The sequence below is a fragment of the Mesoplodon mirus genome (genome assembly GCF_964341445.2).
Source record: "Mesoplodon mirus genome assembly, chromosome: 4".
NCBI classification, from domain to species: domain Eukaryota; kingdom Metazoa; phylum Chordata; class Mammalia; order Artiodactyla; family Ziphiidae; genus Mesoplodon; species Mesoplodon mirus.
In genome coordinates this window covers 80956367-80972146 of record NC_138979.1, presented here as the reverse complement: position 1 = coordinate 80972146, position 15780 = coordinate 80956367, and the positions used below count along the sequence as shown (strand labels likewise).

General features: G+C 38.2%; 1 protein-coding gene across 7 annotated transcripts in view; it reads left to right on the top strand.

Moving 5' to 3' along the window:
- The window catches only part of CHD2 (chromodomain helicase DNA binding protein 2), a 122477-nt gene that overhangs the window by 50074 nt on the left and 56623 nt on the right, over positions 1 to 15780 (top strand). For all 7 annotated transcript variants that reach the window (XM_082617122.1, XM_082617125.1, XM_082617120.1 and 4 more), the window contains 3 exons: positions 6507 to 6695; positions 14281 to 14443; positions 14783 to 14935. In XM_082617122.1, the coding sequence (XP_082473248.1) occupies positions 6507 to 6695; positions 14281 to 14443; positions 14783 to 14935 (505 nt within the window). The remainder of the gene's footprint in view (positions 1 to 6506; positions 6696 to 14280; positions 14444 to 14782; positions 14936 to 15780) is intronic.

Genomic DNA, 15780 nt, shown 5'->3' with positions numbered 1-15780 from the left:
TTAAGATGGAAGCTTAGATTATTGATTTAAGTCTCTTTCTTCCTTTTCGCAATATAGGTACTTAAAGGTATAGGTTCCCCCTATGTCCTGCTTTAGCTGCATCCCATAAATGTTGATATCTTGTGTTTTTGTTTTCATTCAGTTTCACCTATTTTTGAATATCTCTTGATTTTTTTCTTTCATGCATGGCGGTTTTTTTTTTTTGAGAAGTGTGTTATTTAATTTCCAAATATTTAATTATTTCCCAAATGATCTGTAGTTTACTTTTATCTTAGAGAACATGCTTTAAATGAATTGTTACTTGTTATATGGTCTACTATGTTTTCCATCTTGGAGAATATATTGCATGTGTACTTGAAAAGAATAATGTTTATTCTGCTTTTGTTGGGTAGAATTCTGTAAGTGTCCATTAAGTCAACTTGGTTAATAGTCTTCCTTCTGTATCTTTGCTGACTTCATGTCTAGTTGTTCTATCAGTAATTGAGAGTGAGTATTTTAATATTTAACTACAGTTGTTGAATGACCTACTTCTTTCAGTTCTGTCAGTTTGGGGGTTTTGTTGTTAGGTATGTGCACATTTGTATTTGTTACATATTCCTGATTTATTGACCTTTTTATCATTATAAGATGTCCCTCTTTATCTTTAATAATATTTCTTGTTCCTTAGGTCTATTTTGATTTTCTTATAGCTCCTCAGCTCTCTTCTGGTATCTGTTTGCATGGAATACTATTTTCCATTGTTTTACTTTGAACCTGTTTATTTGGGTCTAAAATGTGTCTCTTGTAGACAGCATATAGTTGGATCTTCCTTTTTTCTCTAGTTAGACAATCTCTGCCTTTTGGTTGGAGTGTTTAGTTCATTCATATTAATGTAATTATTGATATGGTTGGATTTATGTCTGCTATTTTGCTTTTTCCCTTTGTATGTCATATTTCTTTTTTTGTTTCTTTTTTACTGCCTTTTGTTTCAACAAGTAGTTTTTAGTTTGCCATTTGGGTTCTTCTGTTAATTGATTTTTTTAAGTTTTATTTTGTAGTGCTTGCTCTAAGGTTTTTAGTATATACATCTTATCACAATTTTCTTAAAATTAATACTGATTTAATTTTGGTAAAATATAGCAACTTTTCTGCATCATAGTTCCATTTTCACCTCCTTCCTTGTGTTGTAAACCTAAGAATACAGTGATATAATTATTGCTTTATTCAGGCTTCTGTTTTAAGGAAATTAAGGAAAGGGAAAAATATATTTATACAATCTTTTTTTTTTTTTTTTTTTTTTTTTTTATATATACAATCTTTTATGTTTACCCATTTTATGTTATCATTTCCAGTGATCTTCATTTCTTCCTGTGGATTCAAGTTGCCATCTGGTGTCACTTACTTTTTAGCCTTAAGGGCTCGCTTTAGTACTTCTTGTAAGGGAGGCCTTCTAACCACAAATTCTGTCTTCATTTGTCTGTGGCTGTTCTTTTTTCACCTTTTTTTTTTTTTCTTTTTTTTGGCTGCATTGGGTCTTCGTTGCTGTGCGCGGGCTTTCTCTAGTTGGGGCGAGTGGGGGCTACTCTTTGTTGCGGTGCACAGGCTTCTCTTGTTGCGGAGCATGGGCTCTAGGGCATCTGAGCTTCAGTAGTTGTGGCTTGCAGGCTCTAGAGTGCAGGCTCAGTAGTTGTGGCACATGGGCTTAGTTGCTCTGAGGCACGTGGGATCTTCCTGGACCAGGGATCGAACTCATGTCCCCTGCCTTGGAAGGCGGATTCTTAACCACTATACCACCAGGGAAGTCCCTTCACCTTTATTTTAAAAAAATTTTTATTTTATTGCAGTACGCGGGCCTCTCACTGTTGTGGCCTCTCCCGTTGCGGAGCACAGGCTCCGGACGCACAGGCTCGGCGGCCATGGCTCACGGGCCTAGCCGCTCCGTGGCATGTGGGATCTTCCCGGACCGGGGCACGAACCCGTGTCCCCTGCATCGGCAGGCAGACTCTCAACCACTGCGCCACCAGGGAAGCCCTCACCTTTATTTTTGAAGAGTAGTTTAAGACTCTTCAGAAGATGGATAGAGAAACTTGACCACTCTGATTTTGCATACGTTCACTATAACTGTTAGTAGAACAGGCCTAGACTGTTTCCTTTTTTGCAGGTATCCTCACTATAGTATGCTTCTGAGAGAGGAGGCCCCTCTGCACCCCTGCTTCCTATGCCTTCCCTTAGAACAGGGTTTTCTCAACCTTAGCACTATTGACATTTTGGGCTGGATAATTCTTTTTTACAGTGGGGGCTCTCCTTTGCATTATATGATGTTTAACAGCATCCTTGTCCACTACCCACTACATGCCAGGAATGACTCAGTTGTGACAACCAAAAATGTCTTGTAGCATTGCCAAGTGTGCCCCAGAGGGGCAAAATTACCACCAGTTGAGAAGCACTACGTGAGCGGGTTCCTCAGGTCTCCCCACATTGCTCATTCTGTCATCCTCCACCCTCCCCACCCCGTCTCACTGCTAATCTTTTGCCTGTCCTGCTTCCTGCTCACCTGGATCCTCTGTTCCTTCCATAGAACTCTGTAAGTCAATAGTAGTCACCTTTCTGAGGAGGGAGGCAGTTGCCCCCTTTTCTTTTTGAACATTGTGTCCATTCTGTAGTGAATACCCTGTCCATACCATGTATTAGCAGAAGCCCATGTTTTTATAAAGTGTGCTTTTCAAAGGTTATATGTGCTGTAAAACAGATAATGTATAAAAGTTTAGGGACAGCGAGGGTATCAATTATTAGTTATTAATCTTTGTTTTCTGAAATGGATAAGAGAATTTTCATGTATATTACTTTATAGTTTTTATAGTTTTCTCATATCTAATTTTTGATACACTCTCTACGTTTAGCCTCAGATTGTAATAAGAATATGCTGTCGTAGAGAGATGATGAAAATGTGTCTCATATCACACGGTTAATAAGTGGGTGGACTGAGTTCAGTTTCTGGTCTTCTGTGACTGAGGCCAATGTCCTTTAAACTTCAAATTCTAAGAGAAATAGTACATCCTTCATAGCACCATTGAGATGAAGTAAAAGCATTCTACGTAGTAGGGATCTTGAGGCACTGTGGGAACATATGTGCTTGATATTTAGAAAAAGAAATGTGATGCCTAGTTTCCTCCAACGAATTTAGCTAAGATTTGCCCTTCTGTACTTGGTTACTGAAGTGGATGGTAGGGATTTTGGCTCCTAAATGGCCATAATTCATTTTTTGTTGCTGTTAAGCACCTGTGGCATTCCACCCAGCATGGGCTACGTTTTGGAAAGAGGAACTTTGAATTACTTTTTCCATTAGAGATGATCATTCAGATAGTGTCTGCCAAAGTTTTCCATATGGCCAGTTGGATTACTTATTGAAGGATGGATTGGAGTTAGAGATGCACTGTGTGTGTGTATAAGAGAGCCTTTTCTCTTTGCAAACTTTGTTTTTAAAACATTATTATTTTCAAACATTTAAAAAAAACATTATTTTTCACAAAGATGCGTGTATAAGAAGGAAACCCATTAGTTAAGGAGTGGAGATTTTCCTTTATTTCTGCCTGAGCTTACTGTGTGGGTGACAAATCCTGTGAAGTATTTTCCCCACCCTTAGCGGTAGTTCCTGAGGTTCATTATGGCTCTATACAACCACTTGTTCTTTTTAAGGAAATGATCCACTGAAGAATTGTTATTGTACGGAAGAGAATTAGGTTTGCTCAGGTAACTTCTGGACTCTCCCCTCCTCAACTGTGATAGGCCATTGTTCGCAACATCCAAAAGTTAGTCGTCTTTTTAACCAACTAAAATGCTGTTTCCTTTGTGCAGAGTCAGTCCGAGCACATTTCCTGCATGTCGGCTCTGGCCAGGAGCCTACCCTTACTGTATGTTATTAGTACCCTTATTATAGGTTTATATCAGTGAGCCACTTTGTTTTGTATGTAGTATTTTGCACAGCATGGAGCTTGGTATTAAAGATAGAGCTATGACTACATCAGAGTTCAGCTTATAAAGATAATCGTGTGCAAATATGTACTTCATGCCCACCCTACAAAATAACTCAGTTTGATAGAGTATTTTCAGAGATCTTAACCTCTTAGTGTTGAAATCTTTTTTTTACTTTTGCTTCTGCTGTCTAGGCCAGTCTGTGAATTTTTTTGCACTTTTCCTTTCACATATTTATCTCATGACTTCTAGTATACCATTCTCACTGCTTTGATTTAATTTTTTTTTTTGTTATTCCTCAGTAGAGTGAGCTTCTGTTTTTCTAAAATCCCAAGATATGGAAAATTTAAATAATCAAAATTGTTTCTACTTTGGTGAGAGACATGTTAAATACAGAAGTTGATTAACAGGGAAATAACCAAAATAATGACTCTCTAGGCTGTGGTGTGGTATCATTATATCATTATAAGTTCACCACGCTGACCATATACCTTTTATATATGTGGTGTTATAAATTGACGGTTGTCTATTGCAGGGAACAGCAAACTTTTTCTTAAAGGACCTGGTAGTAAACATTTTCAGCTTGTAGGCATTATGGTCTCTGTCACAGCTACTCATCTGCTGTATAGACAGAAAGCAGCCACAGGTAGTTCATAAACAATTCAATGTGTATATAAAGAAATAGTATCTCATATTAACTCCTTTAAACGTAGTAAGAGTACAGTAGGTGGGTGAAAATATTTGTTCCCTAAAACAGTAGGGGAAGTAAGTCTTGTAAAAAAAAAGTTTATTATTTAAGTTTTTAGACTAGTAAAGTTTTTTTTTTTTTTTTTGCTGTATGCGGGCCTCTCACTGTTGTGGCCTCTCCCCCTGCGGAGCACAGGCTCCGGACGCACAGGCTCAGCGGCCATGGCTCACAGGCCCAGCCGCTCCGCGGCATATGGGATCCTCCCAGACCGGGGCACGAACCCGTATCCCCTGCATCGGCAGGCGGACTCTCAACCACTGCGCCACCAGGGAGGCCCCTAGACTAGTAAAGTTTTAATTAATTACAATATGTGTTACATAAATTAAAACATTCTTTTGAAATTATCTCTCAGTTCTTCAGAAAATGGCCTGATATATAGTGATGGTCCCTCATTTCCAGTTGCCTCATACATTTTGTGTGTGAGATGGTATTGAGATAGCTTAGTTTACATTGTTCCTTTTAATCCTCTTACCAGTTTTAACTCATTTTATTTTATGTTCTTAGAGTACCTTCATAGCAGTGTGGCAAAATACAGTTTACTTTAGTTTTGTTGAGCTAGAAGCATTAATTATGTTTTTAGATCTCTACCCCAAAAGATCGTTTTGTCTGCTTCTCCAAACACGGTTGTTTCAGGCATTTCCAGCTGTCACTAGGGCTGATACTGATGCTCCTAGTGCCTGATGAAATGCTTGGCCATTCATGAGTTCAGAAATGACAATGGCAGCAGACTCTGTTGACATCCTTTTGCCCGGTGACAGTGCTGGCATTTGCTCTCTTTGACTTTCTGTCTTATCAGAGAGCGTATTACATAGCTCTTGATAATGTCGAGTCACTGAGTTTATTATTCTGGGACTTCACTGGCCTCAGCAGAGCTGGGCCTCCTGATGTCAGAAAGCAGACCATGGGGCAGCGCCTCACCCACTGAGCTTCAGTCTGCACACAAAACTAAGCAACTTCTTCCAAGTGCTTTGCTGGCTTTCTAGTAGCAAGTCAGAGCATATTTTCCTAAGCCTCATGAAATAAATTTCTTTCAATTTTTATTTTTGAAAGAAATTTGATGTCCCATACTGGATTTCTGCCACAAATCCTTTAGTGAACCAAAGATGGTTAAATTAAGATTTAAACAGGAGAAACTTTTATCTGTAGAGTTCAGGCAAAATTATTACGGGTGATAACATTTTAAAATTCATTAGTAAATTTTGTGTCCCCAAGTTCTATTAGTATTAATTTTGTATCACTTATATTGCTCTTCTTGTCTGGGGGCTGTCACTTGTTTACTGTCATTATAATCCATTAACTTTTTAATCTATGAGCAGTGAGGATTACTGATGGAAACTGTATAACTTTTACCTCTGACTAGTGATAGCTGTAATATCACCACTAATTATTCTTTGACCTCTGAATTTTGTTTTCCCAGTAAATTGCAGCTTATTAAAAGATACCTTATGATTAATTTTTCTGCCTAACATTTTATCACAGTAACTTATTATGTTACTTACATACTACTTGCATGATACACTGAAATATTTTGTGAACTCTAGATCCAGTCTCAGAATCGGAAACCTGCTGTTACCTAGTGTAGACTGATGGAATTGATTCAGTTGGTTTTCCCTTGCCTTTTTGTTTTCCCCTCTCTTGTATTCAAGAGCTAGCGACTGATAAAATTTATTTTTCCTTATAGGGAAGACTCATTTTTCTTTTTAACAGATTTTTTTTCCTATTTGGTTCCTTAAAAAAGAAATTTTAGTTGGAAAAACGCTTTTTTTCTTCTTTGTAATTAAGTAACACTATACTGTGTCATCTCTAGGTTTGAGTTCTGGGAAGATTTTGAGGAAGACCATGGGAAAGGGAGAGAGAATGGCTATCAGAGTCTTCATAAGGTGCTAGAGCCTTTCCTTCTCCGGAGAGTGAAAAAAGATGTGGAGAAATCCCTTCCTGCCAAAGTGGAACAGATTCTCAGGGTGGAGATGTCAGCCCTTCAGAAACAGTATTACAAGTAAGTTATTGGCTGGGTTAAGCCTGAGTGGGATTAAGATCAGTACCAGGGGTACTTCCCTGGTGGTACAGTGGTTAAGAATCCGCCTGCCAATGCAGAGGACATGGGTTCGATCCCTTGTCCGGGAAGATCCCACATGCTGTGAAGCAACTAAGCCTGCGAGCCACAACTACTGAAGCCTGTGCGCCCTAGAGCCCGTGCTCCACAAGAGAAGCCACCGCAATGAGGAACCCACGCACCACAGTGAGGAGTAGCCCCCACTCGCCGCAACTAGAGAAAGACCAAGTGCAGCAATGAAGACCCAGCGCAGCCAAAAATAAATAAATAAAATAAATAAATTATATATTTTTAAAGAAGATCAGTACCGGGGGCTCCCCTGATGGCGCAGTGGTTAAAAATCTGCCTGCCAATGCAGGGAACATGGGTTCAAGCCCTGGTCTGGGAAGATCCCACGTGCCACGGAGCAACTAAGCCCGTGCGCCACAACTACTAAGCCTGTGCTCTAGAGCCGACAAGCCACAACTACTCAGCCCACGTGCCACAACTACTGAAGCCCGCACTCCTAGAGCCTGTGCTCTGCAGCAAGAGAAGCCACTGCAATGAGAAGCCCGCGCACTGCAACGACGAGTAGCCCCCGCTCGCCGCAACTAGAGAAAGCCTGTGTGCAGCAACAAAGACCCAATGCAGCCAAAAATAAATAATAATAAATAAATAAATTTTAAAAAAACCCAAAAAGATCAGTACCAGGAAGCCATGAGATATATAACTGACAAATAAACTGCCTTTTCCAGTGAAGCCTCAAGACAGATTTAAGTAGCAATTTATTTATGGTCAGAAAGAGGAAGATTTACTGTTCTTCCTTTTTTAGGTGAGAATTTGCACAGTACTTTTCATTAAGTGGTCTGAAATATATGTTCTTAGGTTTATCCCCCTACTAATAAACAGGCATGTTTTATTCATTCATATATTTCTTCTCTGCCATTCATTCAGTCATTTGCTTCAAGTTCTGCAACATGCCAGGCATTCTGCTAGATACTGGAAATATGAAGGTGAATGGAATGTGTTCCTGTCAGAAACCTGTTGTTTAGTAGAGAAGATAGCCTAGAGACAAATAATACAGAGTGTTGTTTATAACTGAGGCATATGCAGGGTAGTATGGAAGTTCAGAAGGAAAAGCACTCACCTCTGTACCAAAGGTTGAAGACTCTTTTCTTCTAGCACTCCAAGTGGCATGGGCAGGTTATGGACTTGGTTTAGGTTATAATATGTTAAAGGTAAAATGGTGGGTTTGAGGCAGAGGGTGGTATATAAGGTACTTGTCATGGGCTTTCAGTTTTGATGATTTAAAGTTGGATCTGGAATGATTGGAAATAATTGTATTGCCATGAAAATTAGAGTCTTTTAAAGTTAGAGGTCTGGTAATCTTCCTAATGATATTCCTTGCTTTTTTTTTTTTTTTTAAACATCGTTACTGGAGTATAATTGCTTTATAATGTTGTGTTAGTCGCTGCTGTATAACAAAGTGAATCAGCTGTACGTATACATATATCCCCATATCCCCTCCTTCTTGCGTCTCCTTTCCACCCTCCCTATCCCACCCCTCTAGGTGGACACAAAGCACTGAGCTGATTGCCCTGTGTTATGCGGCTGCTTCCCACTAGCTATCTATTTTACATTTGGTAGTGTATATATGTCCACGCCACTCTCTCACTTCGTCCCAGCTTACCCTTCCCCCTTCCCGTGTCCTCAAGTCCATTCTCTATGTCTGCGTCTTTAATCCTGTCCTGCTCCTAGGTTCTTCAGACCGCCCCCCACCCCCCGCTTTCTTTTTAGATTCCATATGTATGTGTTAGCATACGGTATTTGTTTTTCTCTTTCTGACTTACTTCACTCTGTATGACAGTCTCTAGGTCCATCCCCCTCACTACAAATAACTCAGTTTCATTTCTTTTTATAGCCAAGTAATATTCGATGATATATATGTGCCACATCTTTTTTATCCATTCCTCTGTCGATGGACACTTAGGTTGCTTCCATGTCCTGGCTATTGTAAATAGAGCTGCAGTGAACATTGTGGTACGTGACTCTTTTTGAATTATGGTTTTCTCAGGGTATATGCCCAGTAGTGGTATTGCTGGGTCGTATGGTAGTTCTATTTTTAGTTTTTTAAGGAAGCTCCATACTGTTCTCCGTAGTGGCTGTATCAATTTACTTCCTGCTTGTTCTTTTTTTTTTTTTTTTTTAACCTCTTTATTGGAGTATAATTGCTTTACAATGGTCTGTTAGTTTCTGCTTTATAACAAAGTGAATCAGTTATACATATACATAGGTTCCCATATCTCTTCCCTCTTGTGTCTCCCTCCCTCCCACCTTCCCTATCCCACCCCTCTAGGTGGTCACAAAGCACCGAGCTGATCTCCCTGTGCTATGCGGCTGCTTCCCACTAGCTATCTGTTTTACGTTTGGTAGTGTATATATGTCCATGCCACTCTCTCACTTTGTCACAGCTTACCCTTCCCCCTCCCCATATCCTGAAGTCCATTCTCTAGTAGGTCTGTGTCTTTATTCCTGTCTTACCCCTAGGTCCTTCATGACATTTTTTTTTTCTTAAATTCCATATATATGTGTTAGCATACGGTATTTGTCTTTCTCTTTCTGACTGACTTCACTCTGTATGACAGACTCTAGGTCCATCCACCTCATTACAAATAGCTCAATTTCGTTTCTTTTTATGGCTGAGTAATATTCCATTGTGTATATGTGCCACTTCTTCTTTATCCATTCATCCGATGATGGACACTTAGGTTGTTTCCATCTCCTGGCTATTGTAAATAGAGCTGCAGTGAACATTTTGGTACATGACTCTTCTTGAATTATGTTTTTCTCAGGGTATATGCCCAGTAGTGGGATTGCTGGGTCATATGGTAGTTCTATTTGTAGTTTTTTAAGGAACCTCCATACTGTTCTCCATAGTGGCTGTACCAATTCACATTCCCACCAGCAGTGCAGGAGGGTTCCCTTTTCTCCACACCCTCTCCAGCATTTATTGTTTCTAGATTTTTTGATGATGGCCATTCTGACTGGTGTGAGATGATATCTCATGGTAGTTTTGATTTGCATTTCTCTAATGATTAATGATGTTGAGCATTCTTTCATGTGTTTGTTGGCAGTCTGTATATCTTCTTTGGAGAAATGTGTATTTAGGTGTTCTGCCCATTTTTGGATTGGGTTGTTTGTTTTTTCGTTATTGAGGTCCATGAGCTGCTTGTAAATTTTGGAGATTAATCCTTTGTCAGTTGCTTCATTTGCAAATATTTTCTCCCTTTCTGAGGGTTGTCTTTTGGTCTTGTTTATGGTTTCCTTTGCTGTGCAAAAGCTTTTAAGTTTCATTAGGTCCCATTTGTTTATTTTTGTTTTTATTTCCATTTCTCTAGGAGGTGGGTCAAAAAGGATCTTGCTGTCCTGCTTGTTCTTAATTAATACAACTGAATAAAAACAAGAATTTAATTTTCAAACACTACTATCTGACTTTTTTGCCTAACACTGCCTTGATTTTTAAAAATCTTTTTATTATGGGAAATCTCACATACATACAAAAATAGAATGGTGTGTATCCATAATCCAGCTTTTATATTTACTGACTCCTGGACAGTCTTAGTTCATCTATATCTTCTTTTGCATCCCCATTTCCACCCCCAGGTCATACGAAACATATTCCAGGTCCAAATCATAAGTGTTTCTATATATCTCTAAAAGATAAGGACTCTTAAGAGTTAAGTAAAAAACCCCCAAAACCCCACAAGCTCATGGAACAGATTGGTGGTTGCCAGAGGCAGGGGTTGAGGATGGTGAGAGAAATGGGTGAAGGGAGTCAAAAGGTTACAGAGTTAAGCTATGACATATATGTCACGGGGATGAAATGTACAGCATGGTAACAATAATTAATAATTCTGAATTGCATTTTTTTTTTGAAATTTGCAAGAGAGTAGATCATAAAAGTCCTCATCACAAGGGAAAAAAAGTTGTAGCTATTTATGGTGATGGATGGTAACTAGACATTGTGGTAATCATTCTGCAATGTATACAAATACCTCATTATCATGTTTTATGCATCTGAAACGAATATGACGTTATATGTCTGTACCTCAGTTAAAAAAAAGTTAAGCATAATTTCAGTACTATTTTTATTATGCCTAAAAAAAACCCCCCAGTAATTCCTTACTATTTTTATAATGTACAGTGAGTGTTTACGTTTTCCTGGTTGTCACACACACACACACACACACACACACACTCTCTCTCTCTCTCTCTCTCTCTCTCTCTCTCTCTTTGCTTGTTTGCATTGGGATCTAAGTAAGCTCCATACATTATGATTGGTTGACATATCTCTTAAGTTTAAGTCATTTTCCCCTCCGTCCTTGTAAATTTTTGAGTGAATAAACTGAGTCTGTGTTCCACAGATTTTTTTCACAGCCTGGATTTTCTGATTACAGCTCCGTGACATCATTTAATATTTTCCTGAGAACACATTGTTTTCTTTACATTCACAGATAAGAGTAGAAGGTTGGTTAGACCCAGATTCAGTGTGAGTATTTCACAGAATGCAATCTGTTATAGGAGGTTGTCTTCTTGTGATATTAGCAAATGTTGATGAGCATTGCCTAGATCATTAATTGATTAGGGATTACAAAGTGGTAATATTCAACTTTTATTACTCCTTTGTTTATTAGCTGGAATACTTCTGTAAAAAGAAACTTCCCCACATCAATGAGGAACAGTTCATATAGGAAAGACAGAATAAATGCATGGTTCTTTCTGATTTTTGAATTTAAAATTTTTCATTTATTTACTGTTTTTTTAAATTGAAATACATCCCTTGGTAACTACAGGGGTTTGGTTCCAGGGACCTCCCCTGCCCCCTGCTCGGATACCAAAGTCTATGGATCCTTAAGTTCCTTACATAAAATGGCAAAGTATAGTTGGCTCTCTGTATTTGCAGATGTGGAACCTGTGGATGCGGATGGCTGACTGTACATTTGACGTATAATGTTGTACAGTTTAAGGTGTGTAGCATGTTAATCTGATGCATTTATATATTTTAATCTGATGGCCATTGTAGTGATAATTAGCACCTCTATCACATTACATATGATCCTTTCTTTTTAGTGGTTGGGATTGTTAAATCTAGTCTCTTAGCAAGGTTGATGATTATAATACATTGTTGTTGTCTGTATTCACTATACTGTGCATTAGATCTCTAGGGATTATTTACTACCCATTCCAGGTTTGTACCCTTAAACAACATCTTCCTATCCCCCACTCCCCACCCCCTGGTAACCACTATTTTACTTTCTGTTGTTACAAGTTTGGCTTTTTTAGATTCCACATATACATGATATCATACGTTACCTTTTCTATCTCTGTCTGACTTATCTCACTCAACATAATATGTTCAAGGTTCATCCATGTTGAATTTTTGACGTTTTCAAAAGAAAAAATGGATTATCTATCTTCCTTCCAAGGTTTGACCAATGAGGCTTATTGGTATGATTATGAATATTTTTGTATGATTATTGATTCATCAGTAAACATATTTGTGTTTTATTTTGTTGCAGTTATTATCTATACTCATGGTCTAATGGTCCCGGTTTTAGCCAGTGGGAGCTTGTTGAAGTTCTTTTGACAAAATCCAAGTTGTAGTTGATAGCTTCTTTGCTTTCTGGAATGATAAAATGTTCAGATTCATCTCGTTCATTTCCTGCCCCAGAACTAGAGTCAGCCAAAAAGCTTCACATACTGTTTCATTGGAAAATGGTATTTGGAGGTCACAAACGTCACTGGGGGTGCTCTTTGCGACTGCAGCGGATATTATTCACTGGTCTTTAAAGTGGACAGAGTTAGGAAACTTGTTTCTTTTTAAAGTTAAAAATACATCATGAGTTTTGTTCAGTTAAATAGTATTACAGAAGTTTTATTTGACCTTAATGAATTTGTACCCATGCCAAACATTCGACTTCTCAAGTGCACCAGCCTAATTCACACTACACACACAGTCTTAAAATAATGGTGCCAGGATTACCACTAGCAAGATGAAGAACAAAAACAGGTTAAGGTTTTTTAAAATAGTATTTTTTTGTTTGTTTTTAAAGGTATATCCCACTAGAAATGGGTAAGAGGCTTAAAGCACTTGAGATGGTTTTTCTTCTCTTTGGTTAGGTACTGACTGGATACAATAGTTTATTTACTTCATTTTAGTTTTTTTTTTATTTTTATTTTAGGGATTGCTTTGTTTAATTTTGGTCATGATTATTTGTAATATTTATAGAGTTCCAAAGGCAAAGCTGCCATGCCTGGCATGTTCAGAGATATCTGGCTTCTATCCTTGTCTCCTCCATTCTAGTCCCTTTTTTCCTTAGGTAATAATTAATTCTGTATTTAAAAATCTTAATGTTTATCCTTCCTTTATTTTTTAATTTTTAAAATATAAGCAGATACATGTTAACTTTTTTTATTGCCTCCTTCTTGTGCAAGTGGTAGCATACTGTATGCATTTTTCTATGCCTTACTTTTCTCACTTAGTGATGGGAATCGGCTGTGCTGGAGAGCACTCCATAGTAGTTTATAGAGACAGTCCTTTCTTTTTACAACTGCATAGTGTATCTGTAGCATAGTTTATTCAACTAGTCTCCTAGTGATGGACATTTGGATAGTTTCAAATACTTTTATAAATAGTGCTACGGTGAGAATCCTTGAGAATTCCTCTTTGAGATGGATTCCTAAAAGTGTGATTGCTAAAAGTGTGATTGCTAAAAGTGTAAAGAAATTTCACTACTCAGAAAAAAATCAGTTCTAATATTTTCAAACTGGGATAGAAAACATACTTGTTATGAACACTGTATTATGTAAAATACCCTTTTACAACAGTTTAAATGGGTATGTAGCTTCTTTTTTTTAGAACATTTATTTATGTATTTATTTGGCTGTGCTGGGTCTTAGTTGCAGCATGAGGGATCTTTTAGTTGCGGCATGTGGGATCTTTTAGATGTGGCATGCAGGCTCTTAGTTGAGGCATGCAAGATGTAGTTCCCTCACCAGGGATGGAACCCAGCCTGCCTGCATTGGGAGTGTGGAGTCTTAACTGCTGGACCACCAGGGAAGTCCCTGTAGCTTCTATCTTTCGTATATCTAATTTATTTAACTGATTTTCTAATTTGAGACATCTTAATTTCCACTTTTATACTACAATAAAGACTGCTTCAGTGACAGTCATTGTTTATATAAAATACATATATGTAATATATGTTCTATGAATATATATATTTGTTGCTATTATTTTCTTTTAATATTCCTGTGTTCATCCAGGTTGAAATAGCCAATAGAATGATTAATGGTCTGAATCTGACTGGAGATGTGTGAGGGTTCCTGGTTAGGTGGCAGGAGATATAAAATAAAGCATCCCTCCCTGCCTTTTTAACTCCCCCCGCTGCCTCCCACCCTCAGTAACACTATTTTCTTTTATAATCTGCTGGTATCCCCAACTCTCTTTCTTTGAATCTAATAATATCATTATTATCTTAATTTGCAGATGGATTCTGACTAGGAATTACAAGGCTCTTGCCAAAGGAACAAGAGGCAGCACATCTGGTTTCCTTAATATTGTGATGGAACTGAAAAAGTGCTGCAACCACTGTTATCTCATTAAACCTCCCGAAGAAAATGAAAGGGAAAATGGACAGGAGATTCTTCTGGTGTGTGCTTACCTTGTTTGTAATTACTTTCTTAAAGACACTTTAGTTTCTATAGATGCTTTTTACCAAAATGCTCCTTTTCCTCCTTGATAATTTCAGGGAGCATCAAAAGAAGCTTTAAAAACAGGTGAGAAAAGTCAAATAGCTAGGAAAAATCTGGAAAGTATATTGTCACAGATACTAGGTAAAGAGCATTTGAGGAATTGCTTGTCAGCTAGATTGCAGAAGGCTTCCAAAAGCTTAAAGATGATTTTAAAAATATGAACTCTTATTAGAGAGGAAGGGCAGATTGAAGTATGCTTTTGAACATGATGATTAGAATGTCTTTTCAATCTTCAGTCCTTGATCAGGAGCAGTGGGAAGCTGATTCTATTAGATAAACTGTTGACAAGACTTCGAGAAAGAGGGAACAGAGTCCTTATCTTCTCTCAGATGGTGAGAATGTTGGATATCCTGGCTGAGTACCTGACTATTAAGCACTATCCTTTCCAGGTGAGGATGCTTGGTACTTGGGGTCTCTCCCTTCCTCCTTTCCTCCCTCCCTCCCTCTAGGTTGTATGCTTTGCTTGCTAAATTATCCTAAAGGAGAAAACAAGAGTTTTCTTGTTTGAAACAAATTGAGATTAAGGTTCCAGGCGGGTCTTAATTTTTACTTCCATGCCTTTAGGCTACCCTGTAATGAACAAGATCATGGGAAGATTATTCTTTTTTGGTGGGCGAGGGATGGGGATTAGAGAAAGGAAAATTGGGCAAGAGAAGTGTTGTTAGATGGTATCTTACATCTCTGAGCCTGTGGTAAAAGTAGCGAGGAAGGAAGTGTGAATCTGATGACAGAAGCCCAAATCCTAAGAAAGAAAGAAAAAGAGAGGTGACAGTGTTTTATATTACACCCCAAAGGAAGCTGACCCTGGCTGTGAGGCTGGGGAACTCAGGAGAACAGTATACTTGAAACCTTGCTCGTCCCTGAATATACTTTGCAGAATTATAACTTTGGGTTTTTGTCTTCATTCATTAATCTCTTATAAGATAAGGAGAAAAATAAGGGGGAAAAAGAGTTTCTTCAGCATAATATTTTTCTACGTGTTAGACAATGGGAAACTTATCTCTGATTTATTTATAGACGTGTGCAATTTACCTTGATTTTTGGCCTAATTTTATAATGCCTTGATTTTTTAAAAAATTAATTTTATTTTTGTCTATGTTGGGTCTTTGTTGCTGCACGCGGGCTTTCTCTAGTTGCGGCGAGCGGAGGCTGCTCTTCGTTGCGGTGCGTAGACCTCTCATTGCAGTGGCTTCTGTTGTTGCCGAGCACAGGCTCTAGGTGCACAGGCTTCAGT